The sequence below is a fragment of the Ambystoma mexicanum genome, chromosome 8, assembly GCF_040938575.1.
Source record: "Ambystoma mexicanum isolate Mex_15411 chromosome 8, UKY_AmexF1_1, whole genome shotgun sequence".
NCBI classification, from domain to species: domain Eukaryota; kingdom Metazoa; phylum Chordata; class Amphibia; order Caudata; family Ambystomatidae; genus Ambystoma; species Ambystoma mexicanum.
The window spans coordinates 1,660,994,792-1,661,021,929 of record NC_090929.1 but is presented as its reverse complement, the minus strand read 5'-3'; the positions used below and the strand labels follow the sequence as shown (position 1 = coordinate 1,661,021,929).

The following is a 27,138-nucleotide window of genomic DNA, read 5'->3' as shown; positions in this document are numbered from 1 at the left end:
CACAGAGAAGGCTGGTAGACTGATCGAGATGAAGCTGACCGAGCAGGCTTCCAGCGCAGTTACTGTGCACCGACAGCCAAGGACATGGGTGGGAAGGAACATTCCCAGATGAGCAGAAGCAATGGGACACCTGCAAGAAGCCAAAGCAGAAAATCCTCATAATTACGGAGGAGTGCCTACACACGTAACCTGAACCTGGTAAACAATGCCTATTCATTGGAGCTAGGCAGATTGCCGTTCCATCCGGACAGAACAGAGGGTGATACAAATGTAGCACAGGTTCAAAGGCAAATGTTCCGTCTCACGGCACAGGAGATTAACAAAGGTAACTCATTGGGAAACACACAGCACCTTCTGAGTCATTTCTGTTGCACTTGGCCTGGTACCCATCCAAAGCTGAGAAGACCCTGTCTGTCCAATCCCTATTCATGTACTCCGATGAGTATATACAATGTTGCACTGGCCAACCACCTTCCACTAACCTGTAACTTTGTATTTGATACTTTTGGACGTGGTCTCAGGAGGAGCCACCAGATATGGTTAACCAATGGGCGCACTAACACCTACAAAAAAGTTTATGTAGCTCACCTTACTAACCTATGCCGTCGCACGTTAGGTTTTCTGGGATTTAGCTGCATTTTCAGATGTTACTAGTGAACAAAAACAGCTGATAACCGCCTAGCCACTGAGTGAGCGTGGAGAATATTACATTCATACTGTAATCCCGGTCATTTGAATACATAATAAAGACAGTTAAACTTTGTTCTATGGCTGGGTCTTCTGTTCTTGGTGCAGGGGATTTTCAGGGCCCAGTTCCTCTTGCCTGTACATCGGGAGGCTGCTTATAGTCCCCTGACCACTTTTACAGTGGGATGGGTATTCTGCAACGGCAGCAGAAGTACCTTTTCCAAGTACCAACTTTCTCTGTAATACAAGTGGTTGCAGTTCTCCTTAAGGGTAGTAACCCCAGACCCGTTAGTCGGTCCGGTTACCAGTGCATATCTTGTTGTGCCTTCGCATCAGTGCCTTGGTTTCTGCATAGGATCACATAGTGCAGGTTCTCGGAGGTCGGAGTCCTTGGAGCAGGTCAGCTGGTCCCATTGCATCAAGCAAAGGCAGCACTGTCACATGGTTGTTGTGTGGTTCCAGAGGCGTTGGCATCCACAGACTGGAGGAGAGCTTGGATGGACAGCAAATCCTGCAGAACGTATGCACAATCCTCTGTCCATTGATGAGTCCCCCTTCTGCATCAGCAACTTGCCCCAATTTCTGTGTGGAAGATTTGAAGGGGAGGGGCTAGCTCAGCCTCCAATCCTAGGGGTGCACCCTTTCAAACACTTAGGCAGCCATCTTTTCACTGGGCACTGCTGCATTCAAACCTGGTTGATCTGTTCCCAGGCCTTAGGCTGGGATGCGTAGTCGCACTCAAAGCCCCAGACACCCTTTCACACCAGACCTACCAAGGCATATTCTGTGCTGACCCAGAAACAAGGCTGTGTCAGGAAATGCCCCTAAGCGGCCGCCTCAGTGTCATCCGTGCAGTCCATGCAGAGCTGGATTCTTCAGCAAACGGACAGTGAAGATACCCTAGGCAAACTGATAACCATCAGGTCCCAGGAGGAAAGACCCCTGCATGCCAACATATGTCTCATCTGCCAACATGTAGTTCTACCAGGCCTGACTAACACACCATCCTGGATTTGCAGGGGGTGCTCAGTAGATCCACCTCCATGGGTATCACTGGCATCAGGATTCTGCCACCGACAGTAGTGCACACAGTCAGTCCTTCGAGAGTACTCCAAGAACAATACCGGGGTGTACCCAGGTCCCGCCAGGCTTGGGGACACATTATAGAGCCATGTCCCGGACGCCTCAGATTGGAATTTAAGGGAAAATGCAGAAATCCCAAGGACGACTTGCAGTTTAGGACTTTCGACCCCACAATGGTAAAAAATGTAATAATATCACGAACAGGAGAAGGGGTTTATGGGAGAGGGTAGAGGTTTATGGGGAGGTGCTGGCAGAAAAGGGAATATGCATTGGGGATTAAATGCACCCCGCTGATCTCTGCAGATCTGCCGCATTCATTTAATCCCTAATTGCACATTCACGAATTTGCTTTTGAAGAAAGAAAAAGGGGAGGGCTGTATGGGTAGATACAGACCCCCAAGCAAGGGGTGGGCCGGAGGCAGTGCGGGAGGGTGGCAGAGTGAGCAGGTACCTGGGCCCGGAGGACATAGGCTGGCCAGGTGCACGGTACCAAGAGAGAACAGATCAGCAGGGGAGAGGGGGAGCGAAGTCAGAAGCAAAGAGGAAGGTCTTGGGGTGCTTCCATAACCGGAGATGGTTCTCCTCATGTTTTAGAGTGGCAGGGAGGCTGTTCCAGAGAGAGGCCCTAACCGAAGACAGATCTACCCCCATCCCGTTTCTTTGAAAAACAACTGACCCAGGGGGAGTTAGAGGAGCGAAGAGCTCGAGAGGGGAGGTATTTGCAGAGGGATAGCTGAAGGTATTTTGGACCCAGACCCCAGAAAGCCTTGTGGACAATGCAGAGGGTTTTGAATGTAATCCTTGCATCCACTGGGAGCCGATGGAGAGATACGATCCTAGGGCCTGAGGCCAAGGACAAGTCTCGCATTCCTGTTCTGGATTAGTTGCAGAGGGCGGAGAGTAGAGGCAGGTAGATTTAGAAAGAGGCTGTTACAATAGTCCGAGCTAGAGAGAACCAGAGCTTGGGATACCATGAGCTTCGGGGGAAGGAGAGGGAAGGCAGAGTACCTCTGAGGAGGTGCAGTCGGAAATGTGACTTTTTTACAGACCTCATAGATGTGGGCGGAGAAGGAAAGTTTGAAGTCAAAGATGGCCCTGAGGTTCTTAGCCTCGCAGGTGGGGGTAGGAGGAGGGTCAAGGGAGGCCGGCCAGAGAGAGGGGAAAGGATGGTGAAGGTGTGCCGATGAGGATTTCCATCTCGCAGGCATTCAGACAAAGATCATTGGTGGCACACCAATCTTGAATGGCAGTTAGGCAATCAGAGATGAGAGAGGGAGAGGAGGTGGCCGAGGGCAGCCTGAAAATGAGTGAGTGTCGTCAGCGTAGCACTGGAAATTTGAGCAGAAAATGGCAATGCAGTGGGCGAGAGTTGCCAGGTATTGGTTGAAAAGCCAGGGCGAGAGGTTAGACCCCTGGGGAACACCACAGGTAGAGAGGGAGATAGATGATAGGAAGGACCCAAGTTGGACCTGGGAGGGTCGATCAGAGAGGAAAGAGGTCAGCCAGGCCAGAGCCTTATCAGCGATTCCCAGGTTATCACGGAGACGGTTGAGCAGGATGGTACGGTTGACCGTGTCTAAGGCAGAAGAGAGATCGAGTAGGATGAGGACAGAGGGAATATTAGAGTCAAGGTTGGAGAGCAGATCTTCACGGGTGTTCAGGAGAGCAGTTTCCGTGCTTCTGGCAGCTCTGAAGCCAGACTGGTGGTCATGGAGACAGCCAGCAGAACTGGAATGAAGGTTAAGCTGAAATTAATGGCGTATCCACCTCATTTTGGGTCATTTCCTTCCCAACAAATGAGGTGGCAGTCTTCGAGCCCCCGCCCCAGCAGCCATCTTCCGATTCTTACTATGCACTGTGTGCTGGGGAGTCCTCATCTTGGTTGTCTGTTTTGTTTCTGTAAAGAAAACCCAACTGATTACAAATAAGTTCAAACGGTGACAGTTTTCACAGCCGAAGCTTGTGGGCAAACACCAATACAGCCCTGCTTTGACTGCAATCTGACATGGCATGGTCTGCAGTAGACCAGAGATTGCAACTTGAAATTCAGCAAGACCTGGTCTCTATGTGCCACAGATTCGGGGAACTTCTGGCTCAAGACTAAGTACCCACCGTCATGTTAAGGAGGGGCCACCTGATCTTGGGAAGGTGCTTTTCTTCAAGATGTTGTTCACAAACCTTTATCCACCTTGGAAAGTTGCTCAACTCAATCAGTCAGCTCCAGTGACTCAAAGCCTCCCTTAAGTCACAACAAAGAAGTCATCAAATCCTGGAATCCGGGTCTGGGACAGTGAGTGCTGTGCCAGAAATAGGTTTTCATAAACGTCCCCAGTGCACGCCACGGAGAATATACGTACTCCAGCAAAACACTGCAATGATGTGGTAGAACCAGCACTCTCTGGTAGCAGCACGCACAATGAATACGGACCTAGTTTTAAACCGCTCAAAGCAATGGGTATAGGAGACCAAACAGCTCTCAAGGTAAATCCCTCGTGTCACTAGGGAACAACCCGAACAGCGTGCCACAAGGAACGCCGGCCACGGAGCCTGAAATAGGTCCCCTCAAGACTAATAGCGGATGGATGGACCTAAACAGATTAACTGCTTCCAGGAATAGCGACAATACCTTTTAGAAGCAAGGAAGAAAAGGATCAAAAATACTTATAATATAGGACCCATTTAAGCAGCCTCTCATACCCAGAGAGGTGACTTTGGAATCAGGATATACAATACTATATGAAATGCCTAAGAAATTGAAGAACGGAATCCGGTTTATTAGCCCTGAAGAAACCCTGTGAAAGGTTGAAACACGTGTTGGCTGTAGGCTTTTTTGTTAGACCAAGTACATTTTATGTGCAAGCTAAATTTGTGTGAATAAAAAGGATTGTTATATTGCTTTGTATATTAACTTTGTTCAGGAATGCAATATCAATTAGAAAATATACATGTGAATGAATTGAATATGTTGTTTTGGAACGGAGGTGGATCCTTTAGTACAATCCAACCTAGAATGGGCTCATCCTTCCAGACGTACAAAACCCCACCCGCGCTTAATTTTCCCCATTCCCACTCAAAGCACTCGATGGGGCTGCCCCGGGCCTGCTGCGCCCAGAACCAACGCATAGCGTACTTTCTCTCGCCACTCACCATTCTACAGATGGACTCGGCCTCTTCAGAGAACTTTTGGGTGTACACCTCATCCGTCTCCAGGACTCGCCGGTCTACCTCCTCTCGCTTCACCTTCTCCTTCCTGCCACGAAAGGGAGACTGCCCCGCGATCATCTCGTAGATCAGACAACCCAGCCCCCAGTAATCGGGGCTGAATGTGTACTTTTGGTTATTGAGGACTTCTGGAGCTGGGAAGAAACAAAATTATGAGGCAAGAAATATCAAGACAGAATTCAAACCCCATCACTGACACTTCATTCTGGACCACTAATCAAGAAAGCTTGGGATGTGTTACACTACAGAACTCAAGCAAAATAACTACTCAGAGGCCCACTGAGGCAGACTGTCTGCTCTCTGGCTTCAGTCTTTGAGGGGCAAGGTACAGCTGCCGTTTTGATTCTTTCTAGAGACAGCCATCCCAGAAGGACAACAGATGGTCATCATTTAATGCAGAAAAAAGCCAACTTACCCATGTAGCCCACCGTGCCCACACGCCCGCGGATGGCCTCGCCCTCTGGTATCTTCACCGCCAGGCCCAGGTCCGAGATACGAATGTGCCCTAGGGGGGGAAACAGGCAGGTCCATCAGGCAGTGGCCAAACAAACACAATGGGCAGATGCAAACGGAAGCAACACCAGAGAAGACTGCTGCCCCTCAGAGCATGAACACAGAGCGTACTCCAGGTCAGGGAAAGGTGGGTACCCTAGCGCAGCAGTCAAAGAACCTCTGCCGAGCACACCGTGCAACAAAACGCAGTCAGTAGGGATCACAAGGTGTGCACTGCGAGAAGACTTGAAACAGGGGCTGCTAAGGGAGTCAAAAACACCAAACCGATCAGTTCGCTGCTTCATTTTACACAAGGCAATCCAGCATTGGTCATTTCTCTGCTCTCCCTGAATGGATATCCTACGCTGAATAGTAGGGCCACTGACCTGGGATTGATAAGGTATTCTGTTCCCTGCCACATATGCACTAATTGGTCAGATCAGAATGGTGCAGCTGAGGGAATATGTGGACAAGGTGGGGGGGTGAAAATGTGGTCAGTCAAGAAGGCAGAGGTCAGATAGAATCACTTTGTAAGCCCCCCCGGAAACCTCCCAAGAATAGTAATCAGCACTCGCCCAACGCCAGCTTACAATGTATGTGCTCAAAGAGTGGGATGACCAGTCCTGGGTTATTTACCAGATCAGTGCATCCTGGGATTTGTAGTCTTTGTTGCAACTGAACCAATTGTACTAACACAATGATTATCAGATAAAAACCAAGAGTAGCCTTGGACGGGAAACGTGATATGCAGAGAAGGGGGGTCACCGGGGCTGCTTGTTAGGGAGGCACTTGGCCAGGAGCGGTAGCGGTACTCATAGGAACATGGTCCATTCTCTCCCACATTGCCCGCCTCTGCATGCAGCATCACATTGCCCGCCTCTGCATGCAGCATCAGTACTGAGGTCAAATGGTCCATTCTCGCCCACGTTGCCCACCTCTGCATGCAGCATCAGTACTGAGGTCAGCTGAGAGGCCACCATCCTCAGAGACCAGCTGAAAAAGACTAGCACGAGGCGGAGAAGCCAAGATATGGAGAGAGCCATAGTAACCACATGGTTCCAGCTCCCAAAACATGGGGCCGAGACAAAAAAGTAGACGTAGCTGGGTCTTGGACAGAACCGGGGAACAGCACCAAACTGCAAGGGTAGCACTTGAGACCACGGAAAATACGTCCAGGACAAGCTGAAGTGTGCACAATGGAAGGGTCCTTAATGCAGTGTAAAGTGCTGTTCCAACAGGCGGCCATTGTTCCATTTGCCAAAGCACTTAGTTCAACAAGAACCCGGGCCAACAGCTAAGCAAAAGAAACTCTTGCAAAGCTGCACAAAAATGGGGTTGTGATAAAGTACAAAATGGCAAACTGCACAGTTCTATTAAAAAGATGGCAGCAATCTGCAGCTTTCCTTGAAATGCATACATGCGAGTGCTGAAATACAAGGTTAATTGTCTTAAGTCGGAAATATAAGTCATACTCAGTAGTTTGCTGTTGCGAGTCAGCCGCATAGGCCAAAGCAATGGCAATAGCAGACATTTAAAAGAGTTCAAGATCATTCCAGAGCTTTCCAAGGCGATGCACGGTCCCTAATCATGGTGAATAATGGATCCACCCCGATGAGAACTGATGCCAGGCTCGATTCCTAGCGCATCTGGCAACTACTATATCCCATGTTGGTTCCCTGACCTACTGCAATGTGCCAGACCGGTAGGTGCCCCTCCTGCTGCCAATACTGCACAAGCAATGGTCGTAAGGCGGCCTTTAGAGGGCCTTGCTGTCACAGGTCATGCACTCACCATAATCATCTAACAGGATATTCTCCGGCTTCAAATCCCTGCAACAGAAAGGGAACAGTTAATGGTGAGCGTGCGCAAGTGCCATGAAGAACATGCTAGACGCCTACCACGCCAAAGACACGTACCCAGCCCTGCGATGACCCGTTTCCAGTTACCGCGTCATTCCAAAGCCGTGCAACTGAGTGTTGCCCATTCCCCATACCTGACCCACATCAACAGAGTCTCCTACACTCTCCATACCTGGCACACACATCATTCACTCTCCATACGTGACCCACATCAACAGAGTCTCCTACACTCTCCATGCCTGGCACACACATCATTCACTCTCCATACGTGACCCACATCAACTGAGTCTCCTACACTCTCCATAACTGACCCACACATCATTCACTCTCCATACCTGACCCACATCAACAGAGTCTCCTACACTCTCCATACCTGACCCACATCAACAGAGTCTCCTACACTCTCCATGCCTGGCACACACATCATTCACTCTCCATACGTGACCCACATCAACAGAGTCTCCTACACTCTCCATGCCTGGCACACACATCATTCACTCTCCATACGTGACCCACATCAACTGAGTCTCCTACACTCTCCATAACTGACCCACACATCATTCACTCTCCATACCTGACCCACATCAACAGAGTCTCCTACACTCTCCATACCTGACCCACATCAACAGAGTCTCCTCCACTCTCCATGCCTGGCACACACATTCACTCTCCATACCCGACCCACATCAACTGAGTCTCCTACACTCTCCATAACTGACCCACACATCATTCACTCTCCATACCTGACCCACATCAACAGAGTCTCCTACACTCTCCATACCTGACCCACATCAACAGAGTCTCCTACACTCTCCATGCCTGGCACACACATTCACTCTCCATACCCGACCCACATCAACTGAGTCTCCTACACTCTCCATGCCTGGCACACACATCATTCACTCTCCATACCTGACCCACATCAACAGAGTCTCCTACACTCTCCATACCTGACCCACATCAACAGAGTCTCCTACACTCTCCATGCCTGGCACACACATCATTCACTCTCCATACCTGACCCACATCAACTGAGTCTCCTACACTCTCCATAACTGACCAACATCAACCGAGTCTACTACACTCTCCATGCCTGGCACACACATCATTCACTCTCCATACCTGACCCACATCAACAGAGTCTCCTACACTCTCCATGCCTGGCACACACATCATTCACTCTCCATACCTGACCCACATCAACAGAGTCTCCTACACTCTCCATGCCTGGCACACACATCATTCACTCTCCATACCTGACCCACATCAACTGAGTCTCCTACACTCTCCATAACTGACCCACATCAACCGAGTCTCCTACACTCTCCATGCCTGGCACACACATTCACTCTCCATACCCGACCCACATCAACCGAGTCTCCTACACTCTCCATGCCTGACACACATCATTCACTCGCATACCTGACCCACATCAACCGAGTCTCCTACACTCTCCATGCCTGGAACACGTATCAATGGCGTCTCATTCGACCCCATCATTGGCTTTGTACCCAATCAGTAAACAGAGTCAAACATCACTGGCCTCAATATGCAACTAGAACAGTCTTAATGTTAATACAGGTAAAGAAACATATCAAACATATTGAACACATAATGCGTGACATTGTAACATCCAAAACCTACATTCAAACTGCACCAGAAATCCTAGCAAACACATGTGATTATTGGGCTCAGAGAATGAAAGTAACAGGCCACTGTTGAATGAGACGTGCTTCTTAGCAAACAAGCCTGAAAGAGAAAATACATACTTGGGGATGTGAGACCCTATTAATATTTGACTAATACAATATTAATATTTTACCTTATTTAAAAAGATGTTTTTAAACAATATATACGTCCATAATTTTGGGAAAGGTTTTTCTATTTACTGCTTTGCCTCCATAGACATCAATGGGACGAACACCTTTCTGCTACTGTGTTGAACCTCTCCTGACTTTTGGAGGCAAGGGAAGCCCTTTTGATCTGCTTTCCTTGCAAAGCTTCTGTTTTGGGGCACTGATCAGTCCCCAGAACCTTCAGTGCAGGAGAACTCTGCGCTCCATGGTAAAGTTCTTTGGTTATTTTTCATGCACACATCAGCTTCTGTGAAGTGCGGTGGGTACCCCGTTTCATGTAACTTTGTGGTTACTTACATGATGTGTCCAGGATTGGCAGGTGGCAGCGGATACCTTTGTTCTGTGTTCTCTTTCATAGTCGCGTGCACCTCTGCACTGTATCCCTTGAAGGCAATTACAGCACCAGAGCATGCAATGGCCGAGCCACAAGATTTCTGCTGGTCTTTCGGCCATCTTGCTCTTTGAACTTCCTGCCCTGGAGTGGCTGGGTTTTCCATACATGGTCAGCCCTTTCCAGGGGTCTGTGTGTGTGGCTGGGTGTTGGGGGCTGGGTCTGTCTGGATCCGGCCTCCAGCAAAGTTCATTACCAGTGCTCAGGGTGTCCGGTGCTCCTAGGTGCACACATGGACATGCAACGGAGTTCTCTGGGCACGGGGTACCATGGAGGCTTGTTGGGACTGGAGCAGCGATTGGCTCTTGAGAAGGGCGGTGCCTGCAGGCACTGGCCGGGCTTTGCGGTCAGACTGCTGTGTGCAGTGAGCAGGACAGCGCCCCCCACTGGCTCCTATGGGTTAGCCTAGTCATCTATTGCTCCAGGACTAGTCATAGGGCGCAACGAGGTAAAGGGCAGACTCAGGTTAAATATGGCAATTCAGAGTGGAGTGCACACTCCCATTCTAATCAACTTCTCTCTTCAACCCACTCACCGGTGGTTACCAGAGTCAAGCGTCCCTGGACTCTAGGACTAGGTATAGATTTTTAACAAAAGGACCCCCTCTCCGCCCCCGAGCATCCGTTGGGATAGAACAAGCCCCTTTCCACTAGTACTCGGATACGTAAATCTGTCCCACCCACCAAAGGAGCAGACGCATGCCACCCATGCGATGTTACTGGGCACGGGGAACGGAGTCTTTGTGCCACCCTAACTCTGGGCGACTTTAGTGCTCTGCTCTGAGCAAGCGCGTCACAGTCATGATTTAAGGCGTGAGCATGGAAACCGACTGCGGCGGAAACTAAGGGCAACGCAGAACTGCCAACTAACGTTGGGACCCTTATGAGCCATGCCCACATCTGCACACAGACTGCTGCGCCTAGTCGGTGTGAGATGCAGCGATCTGTCCAGGAATTCAGCAGCACCCTCCCTCCGCGAGACCTGCAGTCCTGCTGCACCCAGCATTGGTGCACCCAGCATTTCACCCGCGAGACCTCTGCAGTCCTGCTGCACCCAGCCTTTCAGCCGCGAGACCTCTGCAGTCCTGCTGCACCCAGCCCTTCATCCGCGAGACCTCTGCAGTCCCGCTGCACCCAGCCTTTCAGCCGCGAGACCTCTGCAGTCCTGCTGCACCCAGCCCTTCATCCGCGAGACCTCTGCAGTCCTGCTGCACCCAGCCTTTCATCCGCGAGACCTCTGCAGTCCTGCTGCACCCAGCCTTTCATCCGCGCAGTCCTGCTGCACCCACCCTTCATCCGCGAGACCTCTGCAGTCCTGCTGCACCCAGCCTTTCATCCGCGAGACCTCTGCAGTCCTGCTGCACCCAGCCTTTCATCCGCGAGACCTCTGCAGTCCTGCTGCACCCAGCCTTTCAGCCGCGAGACCTCTGCAGTCCTGCTGCACCCAGCCTTTCATCCGCGAGACCTCTGCAGTCCTGCTGCACCCAGCCCTTCATCCGCGAGACCCCAGCCCTTCATCCGCGAGACCTCTGCAGTCCTGCTGCACCCAGCCCTTCATCCGCGAGACCCCAGCCCTTCATCCGCGAGACCTCTGCAGTCCTGCTGCACCCAGCCTTTCAGCCGCGAGACCTACACCGCTGCCCACCAACGCCACAGGTGAACTCGGACTTTTCTAGCTGCCAACTAAAAGTTTCCAAACCTGCATTTGCTTATCTTCTGAATGCGGTGTGTATACACCTGAATCTGCCGTCCCGGACTCTAGGTCTCTATGTCCCCGCCCTGATGCCTGCGGCGCAAGATAAATAAATACAAAAATTAAAATACCTGTGTCAATGTTTTAAAACGTTTCGTTCTTCATCCAAAGTCTTTAAATTATGCATCCACTAATTTATATCAATTATTCTTAATAGAAATGTTGCGTGTTTCTGTGTGTTTGTGTGTGTGCGTTTGTGTGTGTGCGTTTGTGTGTGTGCGTTTGTGTGCGTTGTGTCTGTGTGTGTAAAAAGTAGAACGAATTGAAGAACACAGACAGAACTCTCCTGGCCAAGACTGGCCTAGGCACGGGAGAGAAGAACCCAAAGGGGATTGAAGAAAAAGGAGTATATATAAAAAACAAAAAAGTTGAAAGGAGCAGATAGGAGGAAGCTGTCTCAAGGTTTACTGACCCCGCACAACTAATATTTACAATACAGAACAGATTACAGTTTAAATAATGTGTAGATACTTTGCTTCAGATCATTGTAACATCAATAATTTAGCATCTATATAGCGCTGCGAACCCCCAGGCATTTTAGCGCTGCCCACGATGCGTGGTGCTCATTTATCGACCTCGGAAGGATGAACGGCTGGGGTTCGAACCTGCGTCGGCAGGCTCTGCACGGATGCCAAAGCGAGCGCCATCTGCTATTTCACGTAGATTTTTCGCATTGTGGCATTAATCCTTTAGGCACTGCACTTGATTTGATAGTGTTCTACTAAAGTTTCGGTGCATTTTCCCGGGACGCCTAAACCCTCAGCTTTGCTCATCTCCTGGCAACTCACAGGACTACGTTTCCCAGCTGCGCTTGCGTTGGTGGCCTGAGGCGGGCGTATACCAGAAACGCTACTGCTTTGGCGCAGGAAAGCTTTATTTCTCGAGACTAACTCTATTTTGGAGTTGTGGCAAACATGACTGGCCTTCGCTATGATGGCTTAACCTTACGAAACCTGAACAATAATGAGGGCAAGTTCTCTTTGCACCCTCAAAGCCTGCTCTCTAGGGATTCGGACTTGTATATTGGGTGAAAGTCAGACCCCCCCCCCATCTGCTGTGAATGGGTTAAACAAAAGGCTGCCCTGGTTAATGCCAGGTCCCAATCACCCATGCTACTGAAATGCATTACTTTGAGACGTAGGAGATTGAGATTACATTTGTAACAGAGACAGCTCTCAAGCATCCTTCCATGGGGTGCCCGGTTAAAGGATCGAATGCAAAAGGTGAGAGACAATAGGATCGAAAACAAAAGGTTCGATTTTTTTTATTATATATTATTTTTGGGTTTTCGTTTAGGTAAAAAAAGTGGTTTTTACCACAAAAATAAAAAAAAGTAAAAAAAATAAATACATTTTTTCGAACCTTTTGTTTTTGGTCCTTTTGATTTGACCCTTTTGTCATTCGATCCTTTTAATTCGATCCTTTGACCTATAACCCTTCCATGGCATGAGTCCACGTGGTTTTCTAATGCAATCGAGAAGGGGTTGGGGGGGGGGGCATAGCAGTTATTTATAAACCATCACTGCGGATTTCCCATCTAGCCTCGTTAGATTGGTCTGGGGTGTCACACGTGGGCCAGCTGGTCATTTGGAGCACCCCCACATCCTCACTGAAAGTTGCCTTTGGGTATAGCCCTCCGGGTCCGCCCAAGGCCTCTTTTTTTAGAACAGTTGGATTTGTTCACCTCCTCATCGGGGAGTAAATACAGGAGAGGTTTTGTTTTGAGCGACTTGAATGTATGGTTAGGCGATCAGTCTAATGCTGAGGAACTTTGGGAGATCACAGATGGCCATGGTTTATCCTCGTTGACCACATCTCCCTCCTGTATTGAAGGACTCGTTAGATATTTCATTGCGAAGAGGGAACAGTGTGACCTTGACAGACACGTTAGTCCATTGGTCAGACCATTGCGCTCGGGTGCGGAGAAGCAATCCTCGCCCAATGGCAGATCTACGCCGCTAGCTCACAGAACAAAGGGTTTATCAAACATCTCCGGAGCAAAAGGTTCCGCGAGCATTAGGGACCATTGCACCTGCATTGCAATGCAACGACTCTCTTTGGGAGCTACGGTTTTGGATAATATTTGCTCTCAGATGGCACCACTTAAACCAATAAAGACAAACATCTAAACCCTGGTTTACTCACAATCTAATTCCCTTGCGGAAACAGTGTAGAGCTGCAGAACGGAAGTGGAGGGGGGTTAAAACTGTAGATGGGGAGGTTAGGGCAAAGGATGCAGAGGATAAGCATAGGCGAGCAGTTTCTAGAGCCAAATCTGCTTCTATTCATGAGGACATTGATGTGGCAAAGAAACCACCGTCGATGGCTCCTCAGTTATCTCAAATCTTTATCATCGAAGTGTACTTCCTCCTCCTTGGTGCCGTCGTTAAGGCAGGCTAATCTCTGGAGTATGTTTTTTAAAGAAAAAATAGAAACCATTGAGTGTAATATTTTGCTGCGTCTCCCATCTTCCCCTAATATAGGTTTGAATCAGACTGGGCATACTTCTCCAGTGCAATCAGTGGCTTCCCAATGTATGCCGACTTTCGAAATAGCCCGGTATCAGACGACGTGCTCTCACCAGTGCTCGGGTTAAATCACCCAATGATCGCTTATTTCCGCTACCCGCGTGTACTGCCAGGAGTTCGATATACGATAGGTTATTTATAACAGGCTTAATACCCAGAGGTTTGTAAGAGGTTTCTAAGCGCGGACCCAGGGACTGAACCTGTGTTGCTCCGGGTCGTCTTGCTTTTAAAGGGAGCACGTTGCTACTGAGCTATCCTCCAGAGACTAATCGAGATCGCTCTAGAGATCGCTCCATTCATGACAGATTTTATAAAGGATTCTTTTGAGCAGGGCATTCTGCCCTTGGACCTTAAGAAAACCATTGTCATTGAAAAAAAACCAATTTAGATTCTTCCATGCTGCAGAATTACCGACCTATTGCAGGCCTTCTGTGACCAGGTGAACTGCTTGAGAAAGTGCTCACCAGCCAACTGCAGGGGTGCATAGAGATGGAGTCTCTAAGGGGTCCCTTTTCAGTCAGGATTTGGACCCAAATTTGGGACTGAGACAGTGTTACTGGCAGTACAGGATGACTTGTTGGAGGCCACGGTTGGAGAGGAGATCGTTCACGGTTTGATCTCTCTGCGGCCTTCGACAAGGTTGACCATTCAGTGTTGCTTAGTTGCCTGAGACAAATTGGTAATGTCTCCAAAGATACCATGAAATGGTTTGGCTAGTTTCTTTCAGGTTGATGCCAGCAGGTAAAAATGATGGGCTCTCTCTCAGATCCCGTTCATCTGGGCTTTGGGGTTCCACTGGGATCTTCCCCGTCACCGTTAGTTTTCATGGGGGCTTTCCCTCACATACCGTTCATCTGGGCTTTGGGGTTCCACTGGGATCTCCCCCATCACCATTGCTTTTCAAGCTTTATTTGTGGCCCTTGATGAGTCATTGGACCAATTTTCATTCTTATGCCGATGACACCAAAGTGTTCATAAAAATAGGGAATGTTGATGAAACATTCCTTAGGATTAACCAGTGTCTCAATTTGGCCAATACAGAGGTAGCCCTGTTCGGGCCGAAAAATCTTCTCGCTGCAGGGAAGCATCCCTAAAATGCATGCTTCCTGGGCGCTGAATTTAAAATTCACCCTTAAAATGAAAAACCATGGCAGTATATGGCAAGACAACCTTGGCAGTGAAAGTCAGGTTCGTGCCAAGGTCCAGGAAGTCTTTTACTCTGTTTGCTACAAGTCCTGCTGCTAATTCCAAGCAATTATGCTATTGCAGTGGGCTCCTTGGTAAATTCACATCTGGACTACTGCAACAGCCTTCTTGCTGGAATCCCGGCAAAGCAGCGTCAGGGATTGCAAAGGGCATAGAACGCAGCCGTTAAACTGGCTTGTCGACTGAGCAGGTTTGCCCATGTCATGGCTGCCAGTGGATGAAAGAATACACTTTAAGGTGGTTTGCTTGATCTTTACGAGTCTGAAGGGCTCTGCTCCATTATATTTAGCAGACAAACTTAGCCAGTACCAACCAACCAGGTTGTTACGCTCGGGGATCAATTGTTGTTGAAAATTCCTCGATCCTGCTGTGCTACAAGGGGAGACAGAAGATTTGCCATCTATGGCCCCAAGTTATGGAATAGCATTCCCCAAGAAATTGGAGTCCTTGAATCTTACTAACAGTTTCGAAAAGCCCTTATAACCTTTCTTTTTAAAAAAAGGGCCATTCAAGGCTTTTCTGGTTCTTTTTCCATTTGTATTTCTTTAGTTGACAAATCTGGCCATTTTGACTGTTCTTTGCTCTGTTCTGTATTTTTATATACAGCCCGTGCCACTGTATGACCCAGTTGGTCCTTGAGCGCGCCATAAATCACCCAAATTAAATCATTGAATGTTATGTGAATTATACTGTATGTTAATCACCACATCTCTCAGTTAAGAGTTGCTCTCGACTGCCCAGCAACAGCCACCACTAGGTGAGCCCAGAAAAACCTGGCGGCGGTCAGTCAGCCTCCATAATCCTGCGAGTACAGGGAACACGGAGGTCCTCCTAATAAGCACATGATGGCCTGAAGAGACCTCCAGAGGTTCATAAACGCAGGACCAGATCTCCTTAACACACAAGGAGCATTGAACTACTCATTCGCACGTAGGACTGCATCTATTTTGGAAAAGATTGACCCTCGTGCTGATCCGTGACCTCGCCTACGTCTGAATTTAAACATTTCCTAGAACGTCCAATACTTCCTTTCCACTGTCATTTCTACCCGAATAGGTGATTATTCGCACTTAACCAACACAAAAGCAAATGGATTTCCCAATATAAAGGCCTATTGTTCGCAATGCCATTATATCCGGAAACCGCATGGAGAATCAGCCTCATTACTGGCTGCTTAAACTGAGTGCTGGGCTCGGAGGATGACATCTTGGGAACTGCATGTGTGACTCAAGGGCCGCTTTTAATTGGCACACGCAGCGACTGCTCATTAACACTTCATACGTGTTGTGGGAGGCCATGGAAAAATCAATGCTCAGTTCCCCGATGGCCAACGTCACCGTACAGGGAGGAGGAGACTCGCTCCTTGTAAAGATGCACTTTTCAGGGGAACGTTAGTCTTACAGGTGGTAGCGAGGATTAGTGCCTGAACAGCGCTCAAATAAGCGAAACATCTGCCCATATCGTAGGATAGCCTCATCACGGCAAATTCCTACCCGTCCGTTTGCGGTCTGTCTCGCTGCGAGTGTCATGATGGAAGTCTGGGAAAGTGGCAATATGCTCCTGCACAAAGTAGTCCAACCTAAGAGTGCGGGGAAGGGTCTATCCAGGGGATATGGTTGGACGCTAGCTTCCAACCACAAGCAAGTCTTGAGCTGGGGGAACAGGACCAGTCATCCTCTCATCAAGGTATCCAATGAAAAAGTAATTGGCCAAACTACAGCCCTCCCTCAGCACATCCAAGACGAACCTGCTTACACACTCTTCCGAAAGAAAGTAAAGACTTCACTGTTCAACAAATGTGTGCAACTACTACAGCATTCTGTCCACGCTAAACAAGATCACTGTGTTCAAATGCAATTGTATCCTACTATCCTGTAGCGCACTATGTACCACCTTTTTGGCACTGTGATAACTCTGGGTCTGGGCACTACCAACAAATACAATAAATAAAATAAAAATATTAAAGCTAAAATACACTTCAGATTGCATTGTGAAAATTGAGAAGCTTCTTAAGTGAAGAAAAGCTAAGGCACTATTTGGACAATCCATCTCATGTTTCAGATTCACAGTCTCAGACGGCACAGAACATCTTCTGGATAATCCATACAAGTCTGTCTTGTCATTTCAAAGGCCAAAAGTACCTCTCATGAACCTTTTTTTGTACAAAAAACAATTTTTTGGGTGCCTGAATATTAATTTTGTTATTAAACAAGCTATACTGGTACAACCTCAATTCTGCTATAGGAAGTTATCAATGAAGTCTGAAGTACCCGTCTTACAAGGGAACACTTCACATCCCAGTGCCACCCATCAGGACAACGCTGTTTTAAAAAATACCACCACTCGCAAATAAGGAAAGCAGGATTCCACTCATGGCCTTCGACAGCCAACAGTCGCTAGATGTAGAGAAAACATTAAAAAAACATTCATGTCACTGCCGTGTATTACGACGAATAGCGGGATTCAGTCATTTCTCCGCAGAGGGGAGGCAGTCCTTTCCCTATGATGCTAGGGAGGTGAGCCCGCTACTCGATACCCTGCCCCAGGGGTAGAGGCAAGCGGGACCTCACTGGGAGAGACCCCCCCCAAATCGGGGACAAGGACTCCCGTCCTAATGAGGAATGCCCTAATCAGCCTACATATAGCCCATCGCTAATAGAAGCTGCAAAAAGAAAACATGAACAACAAGCTGGTATTTGATACCGTCCAATAGAACCTTTCAGTAAACCTGAAAAGACAGACTTATGTGGTACTGAGACGAGCAGCAAGAGTACAAGTAGAATAAAGAAGAAGGACTTTGACGCTGTGCCGAAGGACTTTGACGCTGTGCCGGGGGAAGTCCCACGGCAGCAACAAATCGTAAGGGAGGGGAGGGGAGGAGACCTGGGAGAGCGAGAGAGAAACCCGGGAGTTTCCAATCAGCTGTGGGAGCGAAGCTGGAGGAAACAGGGACGCACAGCTTCCGATGTTGGGAGGAAGCGGGCGTGCGAATTCTAGCGTGTTGCACTCAAGAAGTGAGTGAAGCCGAAGGACTGGTGCAGACCCGTGGGGGGGGGGGGGCATCATTACCGGCTGGGAGTGCATAAGAAAAATGACAATCACTACTGGAACACTCATACTCTACTCAGAAAAGCCCAAATGTTGGAAGTTTATAAAAGAGTGGGAAATATAAGGAACAAGTTACTTACCTGTAACTGTTGTTCTCCAGCATGGGTCTGGCATGGATTCACATGCTCATGAATATTTCCCGTCGTCAGGCTGGGAATCCTCGGTAAAGAAAAATCAGTATCAGTTTCGTTTCTGATCTGTCTTTCGTAGTAGTAACCAATCACTGATCTCTGCGTCATACTGACCACAGCCAATGACTGCCATCTCCCTAAGCCCCGCCTCTGGCAGCCATCTCCAGATTTGGTAGCACGTGAAGTGGCAGTATGACCAGGTGAAGAGCCGCAGTGGGGTAGGCAGGAGGGTTCGCATGTGAATCCATGCCAGACCCATGCTTGAGAACAACAGTTACAGGCAAGTAACTTGTTCCTTCTCCAGCATGGGTTCTGGCATCCGTGGTCACCGTCTTCTGGTGGCCCGGGTTCTGGAAGTCCATGCCCGCCGTCAGATGCGTACGGGTGCCCCACCACCGGATCGCTCGTCGGAAGCTGTCGAGTGTGATCCTGTCCTCGAAGCTGCCCGTCGTCTGGATCCAGCGAGCGTCCAGGAACTCCTGTAACGGACGCATCCGAAGCCTGCACAGGCGGATGAGATAAATTCAAGAAGACATCATTCCGAGGAGGGATTTGATGGACCTCACCCTGGCCGCGTCCGCAACCAGCATCCGCTGCACCTTGCCCAAGATGGCCCTCCTCCTTTCCTCCGACAGAGAGGCCAGAAGCGCCACTGTGTCGAGTTTCGCTCCCAGAAACAGGGAGTTTTGCGCGGGCACCAGGTGGGACTTGACGTAGTTTATGGAGAATCCCAGGTCCGTGAGTAGCTGGACGGTCCTCGCCGTGTGCTCCGCGGCGAGCTCCCTTGTCTTTGCTCGGATGAGCCAGTCGTCCAGGTAGGGGTAGACGTGGATCCCCTCCAGGCGCAGCCGCGCCACCACCGGTGCGAGGCACTTGGTGAACACCCTGGGTGCCGACCTCAATCCGTAGGGAAGGGCTCTGAACTGGTAGTGACGCCCTTGGACCACGAATCTGAGAAACTTTCGGTGTCCCTTTAGGATGGGGATATGGAAGTAAGCATCCTCCAAATCCAACGACGACAGGAAATCGCCCTCCTCCAGCTGACACAGGACGTGCTGGAGGGTGACCATCCGGAACTTCTGTGCCTTGATGAATTTGTTCAGTTGTCGTAGGTCCAGGATGGGACGCCATCCTCCTGTCTTCTTCACGAGGAAGTATCTTGAGTAAACTCCGGAGCCCCGAAGCCTCTTTGGGACGAGCTCGATGGCGCCTTTCTCGAGCATCGCCTTTACCTCCAAGAGAAGTTGAGGGACGTGATGTTCCTTCCTGGCCACGGGGGGGGGGGGGACGCGTGGGCACTTCTTTAGAAACTCGAGCGCGTGACCCTGGGCCAGGGCATCCAGCACCCAACGGTCGGTGGAGATGGACTCCCACACGCTGACGAAGTTTGCCAGCCGGCCTCCCACCGGGATGCTTCGGTGGGGGCCCGACCCCACGGCCGGTTCAGTCCTGCTTTGATGAGGCTTTGCCGCCTTGTCCTCCCTGGTGACGATGGCGGGGTCCGCCCGACTTGCCTCATCCCCTGTAGGCTTCCTGTGACGACGAACGGGCCGCTTGACGGTAGGTGGAATATCCACCGGCGGAACCTTTAGAGGCACCCTGCTTGCCTCTGGTGCTCCGAAAGGGCGGCCGTCGTTGCTGGAGAACAGCAAGAGCCCGGCCCGTCTCCGTCTTGATGGCTTGTAGGGAATCGTCCACTGTTTTCCCAAACAGGTTGCTCCCGTCGAATGGCATGTCCAAAACTCTGGTCTGCACCGTCCTGTCAGAAGTCCGTTGCCTTGAGCCATCCACGCCGTCTAAGGCACACGCCGTTGCCCAACTGGCGAAACCCAGTGTCAGCGATGTCTGTCGCTATCGTAATGGCGTGGTCCGACGCCACTTCTCCCTGCAAGATCTCTAGGGCCTCCGCCCTCTTGTCGTCCGGTAGGAAGTCCAGCAGGGGGGCGATCTTGTACCACAACTCCCTGTCGTAGCGGGCTATGATAGCCAAGGCTTTGGCAGCCTTAATCGTCGTTGCTGCCGATAAGATGACTCTGCGTCCCATCGTGTCCAATTTCTTTCCCTCGCCATCCGGGGGGAGGTTGACGTAGAGGCCGAAGCCCCCCCCGCTTTCTTCCTGGCCGCCGTGGAGACGACCGAATCCGGGGTCGGCTGTGCCCGAAGGCACAAGGGGGCCGCGTCCGGGACCCGGTACTTCTCGTACCGATCCCTTCTCGCAGGTGTTGTGGATGGGTTCTTGAGGAGGGCGAGACCCTCATCCTAGTTATCGTCCAGTAGAGGTACAGCGAGGACTGTCTTCCTCTTGGTCTCGCGCCGTTGATAAAGGAAACCTTCCTTCTTCTCTTCCAGGCAGAGCTGGAAAAGCTTGGATGCCCTGGCGATCATGGCATGAAACGATCCAATCTCGTTGGGCGGGGAAGCCCGGGGAGGAGGTGACGATGGAAGATCCTCGTCGTAAACCTCGTCGTCTGTACCCGTCGCGGCTGTGTCCGTCCCCGTATCATCCCCACGGGTCGTGGACGGGGAGGAGGGCTGAGCAGGGCGTGATGGTTGAAAAGGAGGTGGAGGATGAATCCTTCTTCTGTTAGGAGGAGGGCTGCCAGAAGGGCCTGGCTCCGGGTCCCCCGTCGGGAGCGGTTCCTCCGTTGGTGGTAACGGCAATCTCGTCCTCATCTCCGAGCATAAGGACTGTATAGCCAACAAAATGGCCGCCGAGTTGTCTTGCGGCACTGGTTGAGGGAATTCCGACGGGCGGTCAGGAGCCTCGTCGGCACCCTCGACGTTCTCGTCATCTCCGTCGGGGTCCCTCCCGACGGGCTGGTCTTCTTCCACGCCAATGCCGTGGCTTAAGACTTCGATCAGCTCCTCTTCAGAGGTTGAGGCCGAATCCACGATGACCTCCTGCCCCCCCTTTTTCTTCTCCGTCGGAGGTTTCACGGGGGTCCTGTCGATGGGCTTGAAAGAGGACTCCCTCTGCGGTGGCAGGGAGACTCTGGGCCCCGAGGTCGCCTCCACTGGTGTAGCCTCCACAGGCTGAGCCAGGGCCGCTGCGACTTTCTCGATAGAGGCCTTGGCAGGGTGGATCAAGGCTTTCACCACCTTAGGTGCGCTCACCGCCTTCTCCTTGGGGGGAGGGTCATCGCCTCGCTCCCCCTCCGATGGGGCCTTCGAGCTCGACCGGGGTCTCTCCAGGAGCTTCGCCGGGTGCTCGGCCTTCCTCTTACCCGAGCCAGAGCGTTGGCTCGTGGTTTATGGCGCCGGGGAGGATGCGCCCTGCCTGGCAACCGTAGAGCCCGACCGTTTGGCGCTCCCAGTGCCAGCGGACTCGCGGTGCTTGGCCTTCTGTTGGGCCCCCGTCGCCGGGGCGCCCTCAAAGGTCTTAGAAGACCGGTCGGACGACTTCTTTTTCTCGCCCGACGGGCTCTTCCCTTCCAGCCAGTTGGCGAGACGCAGATGGCGGTCCTTCATGGTCCGCTCCGACATATTGCCGCAAAACGCACAATCCTTCTCCACGTGCGTCTTGTCCTCATGCAGGCAGTAGAGGCAAAGGGAGTGTTCGTCCTCCTTAAAGACATTCTGAAGCTGGCATCCAGGGCAGACCCTGAACAGCTTTTGGGGCGTCGAGCTTCCCTTCTCCTGGGCCATGTCCGAGATGGGCCTGAGAAACTTCTGGAGTCCTCCAAAAGCGTGACTCGACGAAATCTTCACCCTTGAGGGGCGTAGAAGAATCCGACACGGGTCCCCATTGATCGGATAAAGAAACGGTGGAGCTTGAGGCTCTTTTGACTGAAAAAAGAGAATTTTCCTATGAAAAAGCGCGAAAACGCACTAAAGCTCGAGAGCAATAGCACGAGGATCCCAACACTTGAACGTGCGGTAAAAATCTGAAGATGCGGGGCTTAGGGAGATGGCAGTCATTGGCTGTGGTCAGTATGACGCAGAGATCAGTGATTGGTTACTACTACGAAAGACAGATCAGAAACGAAACCGATACTGATTTTTCTTTACCGAGGATTCCCAGCCTGACGACGGGGAATATTCATGAGCATGTGAATCCATGCCAGACCCATGCTGGAGAATTGAAATATTCCCATTTTCCCCAAGCAAGACAAAGTGACAAAAAGCAATAGCGAGAAGGAGAACCATTATTGGAAGAATCCCATTAGCCCTAGTCAGGAAAAGGATTGGACAGTGAGTAAAGAGGAAGTCACAAGGGAAGATAGGAATTGCCCCATGGAAAAAGGGGGGATAAAAACAAATAAGATGACAAGAATGGAGAATAAAAAGGAGGGGGGGGGGGGAGAACCAGCGTGTAAAAGACACTGTTGAAAAGCCCAATGTCTGAACTTTGACTTGATGACAGCAGTTGCTAAGAAATACCTGCAAATACTTTATCAAAGTGAACTTGCTGAGAAACCAGCTTACGGAAGAAGCGAGTCATTCTCCTCTGCCTTAGCTATTTTTGTAGGGTCAGGTTAGACTAGTTTGAACAGATCTTCCTTTTGAACTCCCTGACAACTAATGGGCACCCTAGTTCGTTTTCGTTACATAGGGAAAACCTGTAGTTTAGGGAAAGTCGGGAGTTTTCATAAACATAAAATGGAAGACCAGAGTCTGTGTCCTCCTCCTGACACGCCCCAGTATGCTGGCGCCACTCAAGGCAGACTATTGCAGTAGTGAGGCTGTAGCATAAGATTCTCACTTTACTGCCATTGCACTCTCCCACTGGAGAGCAGAGGGACAAATCAAAGGTTGTCAGATGACACAAAAATACTGCCTCGCATGCTTCTGCACGGCTGCTGCCTCGCATGCTTCTGCACGGCTGCTGCCTCGCATGCCAACACTTGCGGAATGAGTAGCAGCAGCGTAGTGTTACTTTCGGTTTCTGGTTAGAAAGCTCCATTCTTGGGAATGAGCAGATGCAGAATATGCATACGGCCAATAATCCGAATACACATTCTAAGCTAGTAACCCAACTGGATTCCATGTGTTACACCTCTACCCCACTCTGACCTGCTGCTGCAAACTGTGTGGTGCCATGCTCTGCTGAGCTCCTGATCCGCCACCACTATATGACCGGGTGCACGGCGGATCTTCACAGTGCTTTGCAGAGCCCCTAAATCACACAGATCACACATACGGTGCACCAAGCTTTTGTTGCATACCCCCAGGGGCTTTGGGGAGCTCCACCGTGCTCTGTGCGTCTCCCAGAGGCTGATGGGATATGAGTGGGGCAGACTGAGCCTATCAGAGTAGTGATGGTTTCTGAGGAGTGATTTAGAGAATACAGTGGGGCCGACTGGTCCAGATGGTGTTGCAGCCTTGGGGATGGGGAGGCGTGCTATTATGTCAGGGGCGGAAGGGTTAATTTGTTCAAAGAGCAGAAGGAGTCTAAGTGGAGTCATGGGTCATTGGAGAAGGAGTGAAGCTTGATGTGGGGTTGGGTGGTATGCATGCATGCACAGGATGTGGGGTTCAGTCAGTGGTGGAGCATGAAAGGGAGACTGAACCACCAGGCTCCTCCCTTCTCTTCGCCACTCAAAGCTGAAGTGTTCCACTTCTCCTACAGAGTCGCCGTCTCCTCTACACTTTCCCACATAACGGCCCTGTGTTGGTGAGCACTCGTTTATCCTCCGTCCACCCCATCTTCCTGCCTGCGCTCCCTTTCTCCTACCCCAGCTAGCCCCATCTATTACAACTGTAGGTTTGTGGGCGATCACAGGAAAACATTATGCAAGATCCAATACTAATGGCACTGCAACACTTTCCTTTTGCCTCTGAGCCCACTTCTAACTTTCAGGATAGAACAGCGTCTCACTAAACTCTAAAACAGACAATATTCTACTGTGACGATTCGACAAAACATCCTTAGTCTTTCCTCTTGTTTGTTAACCAAGCGACCAAGTCTGCGGACGGAAAAAAGGTATGCTGATGAAAGGGTTCAGGAAGGCAGTGCCCTGCAAACACTGCCGTGCTGATCCACAGCAGAGCGTTCTGAGATGCAGAGGCCGAGACGCCAAGGAGGGTGAATCCAGAGGCCGCAGATACAGAGCGAGTCGAAAGCAGCGAGGAGAAACAAGCTGCCTGGTCGGATCCTGCGACTGAAGGCTACCCCAAAGGAGCTGTAATGCAGATGATTGAGGAGCAAAACAACCACACTCGGGACACAGAGACGGAGACGGTGGAGAATGACAGAACCGATAGATTCCAAAAATGGAGGCAGACATGGAGGAAGAGAGAATCCATGGTGCAGCGTCCCAGGGGAAGCCCTGCTCCTCAGTCTGATCTCACTTAAGTCCTCGGCAGTGCTTCAACCCCTGGATCAGTAGGAACAACCAGTCCCGACCCCTGCTCGAGGATCCGAGCCTTCAGAAGTGTCAACGGACCAACTGTTGGACAAACCAGCTCTCTCCTGGGCTACCTCACTCCAGCCATCACCATTCCGAGTGCATCCCTGGAGCTTGGAGGATCTTCAGCTTGTGTAACAAGATGGCTGCTCCTGCACTTTTCAGCCTTCCTGAATCAACAGAAGCGGTGCTGGGCCTGCTCCTTTTTCATCCCGTGAAGATCGCCTGTCGCCGCACGATTTTGGTGAATGCCGTTGCATCCACTCTTCATCGCTTCCTGAGTCCTGAGGTGGTCTGCTCTGCAGACATCTCAATCTTTTCTTTGTTTGGGTGTTCTACTGGAAGGTGTCTGGAATCGATTCCTAAGCATCACGACCGCCCAAAACTAAATCCCAATACAAAAAGTTACCTCTGCGCCCGCTAGCCCTAGGCATCCCTCGACGGGATCAAGACAGACGACTATCCCCGACTGATTCAGGAAACCGCAGCAGTGGCTTCTGGTGAAATCTGAGTCAGGAGTGGTAAGTTAAGATACCAATTTCTGCCCATCCTCCATGGGGTTAACTTGGGCATAAAGACCTATCTGAATACTACTCTTTGCTGATTGAATGTATATGTTTATAGTGTTGGTGTGACAATATTGGACTACAACTTTGTACTTGCTTAGTGTGCATTTCAAAAGGACTACGGAATAATAGTGTATGTTTGTACCTACCTCTCTAACTAGAATTACTGGTGCCCTGTGTGGACTCTTGCAGCCCTCTTAACACTATGCCTTGCCCATCCGATATCTTCCCTTAATTGCGTTTGGCTAACCTCAGTCTCCCTATTCACCATAATAGGGTGACCTAACAAAATACACCCCAGGGTTGATTTTGAAAATCCACCTCAACAGCTAAAAAAAAAAAAAACATTGGTTTATTCACACAGGATATTTACTGGAAAATGCTGGGGGGTGAGGGAGGGGGGTCATTTCACTGCTTCCTGACTTTAGGGTGGTACGTCTGAGTGACGCACTCAGACTAGAGTGAGGTTCTAAATGAAGGCGCACAGCAATTACTTCCAATGGGACCAAAAGGCCAGAATTTAGGCCAGATGTACGTTGGCATAGAATGGGTTCCTCCCGAACCTTCAGTGTTCATGGAATAGTCTGTGCACAAGGACTCTGCCAAACCATACTTCTGCATGGAAGATTCCCAGCAAAGGGGTAAAGTGTTTATTTCCTCTGCATGGAATGTTCCAGCACTAGCAGTTAAGCCAAAACCACCATCTGCATGAAATGTTCCAATCCCACGAAAATAGATCTTCTGCATGGAATGTTCGCACCAGAGGGTGTTAATCAAAACTTCCGCCGGCATGGAATCCTCTTACCAGAGGCTGTACAGCATGGAATGCTCTCACCAGAGGGTGTCGATCAAAACTCCCTAAGGCATGGAATGCTCTCACCAGAGGGTGTCGATCAAACCTCCCTGTGGCATGGAATTCTCTCACCAGAGGGTGTCAATAAAAACTCCCTACGGCATGGAATGCTCTCACCAGAGGGTGTCGATCAAACCTCCCTGTGGCATGGAATGCTCTCACCAGAGGGTGTCAATAAAAACTCCCTACTGCATGGAAGGCTCTCACCAGAGGGTGAGAATCAAAACTCCCCGTGGCATGGAATGCACCTCACCAGAGGGTTTCAATCAAAGCTCCCTACGGCATGGAATGCTCTCACCAGAGGGTTTCAATCAAAGCTCCCTTCAGCATCACCAGAGGGTGTCAATCAAAAATCCAGCCAGCATGGAATGCTCTCCCCAGAGGGTTTTAACCAAAATTCCCTACGGCATGGAATGCTCTCACCAAAGGGTTTTAACCAAAACTCCCCGTGGCATGGAATGCTCTCACCAGAGGCTTTTCTGGTTTGTACAATGCAAGCCGATCACGCTCAATTGGCCGAAAAGGCCAATTTTTATGGGGAAAAAAGGAGTATTATTCAAGGCTGCACGTAACATTTTAATGAGGGAATATGCACTCTATTTTTTGAAAGTGGGAGTATATTTCTTTTTTTAGGGAGTAAAAAAGGAAATGTCCATGCCCAACGGGAGGATTGATTGGGAGAGTACACATATTGACTTAAAAAGGAGAGGTTTTCTGTAAAGCATGCTTTGTTGCACATAGTAATTCATGCACATTCAAAGAAAAGGTGTTCCAGTGGCGCTATATAAGTGACCTATAATGTCGTGACGCGAAGAGGAACTGTGAGGTAGTCTTTTGGGCTATAGCGCCTTCATGTGGCAGGGCTCTGCTGGTGCCACTGATCGTGGAGCTCAGTGGATGAAGGCAGCGGGCAAGCTCCTACGTACCCAATTGGCTTTATTGTTTAGTGCCCGTGGTGGCTGGTATGTGACGTATTTTTATGGCTCGTAGTAACTAATGTGAGCGCATGGCTACAGCGCAGGAACATGTGATATAGACATGCTTTGCTGCTGTTCAA

The 27,138-nt window shown here is 50.1% G+C and overlaps 1 protein-coding gene across 2 annotated transcripts in view; it reads right to left on the bottom strand.

Moving 5' to 3' along the window:
• GRK5 (G protein-coupled receptor kinase 5) overlaps positions 1-27,138 on the bottom strand; it is a 555,873-nt gene that overhangs the window by 38,446 nt on the left and 490,289 nt on the right. For both annotated transcript variants that reach the window (XM_069611930.1, XM_069611931.1), the window contains 3 exons: positions 7,276-7,313; positions 5,408-5,497; positions 4,918-5,126 (listed from right to left, as the gene is read on the bottom strand). In XM_069611930.1, coding sequence (XP_069468031.1) covers positions 4,918-5,126; positions 5,408-5,497; positions 7,276-7,313 — 337 coding nt within the window. The remainder of the gene's footprint in view (positions 1-4,917; positions 5,127-5,407; positions 5,498-7,275; positions 7,314-27,138) is intronic.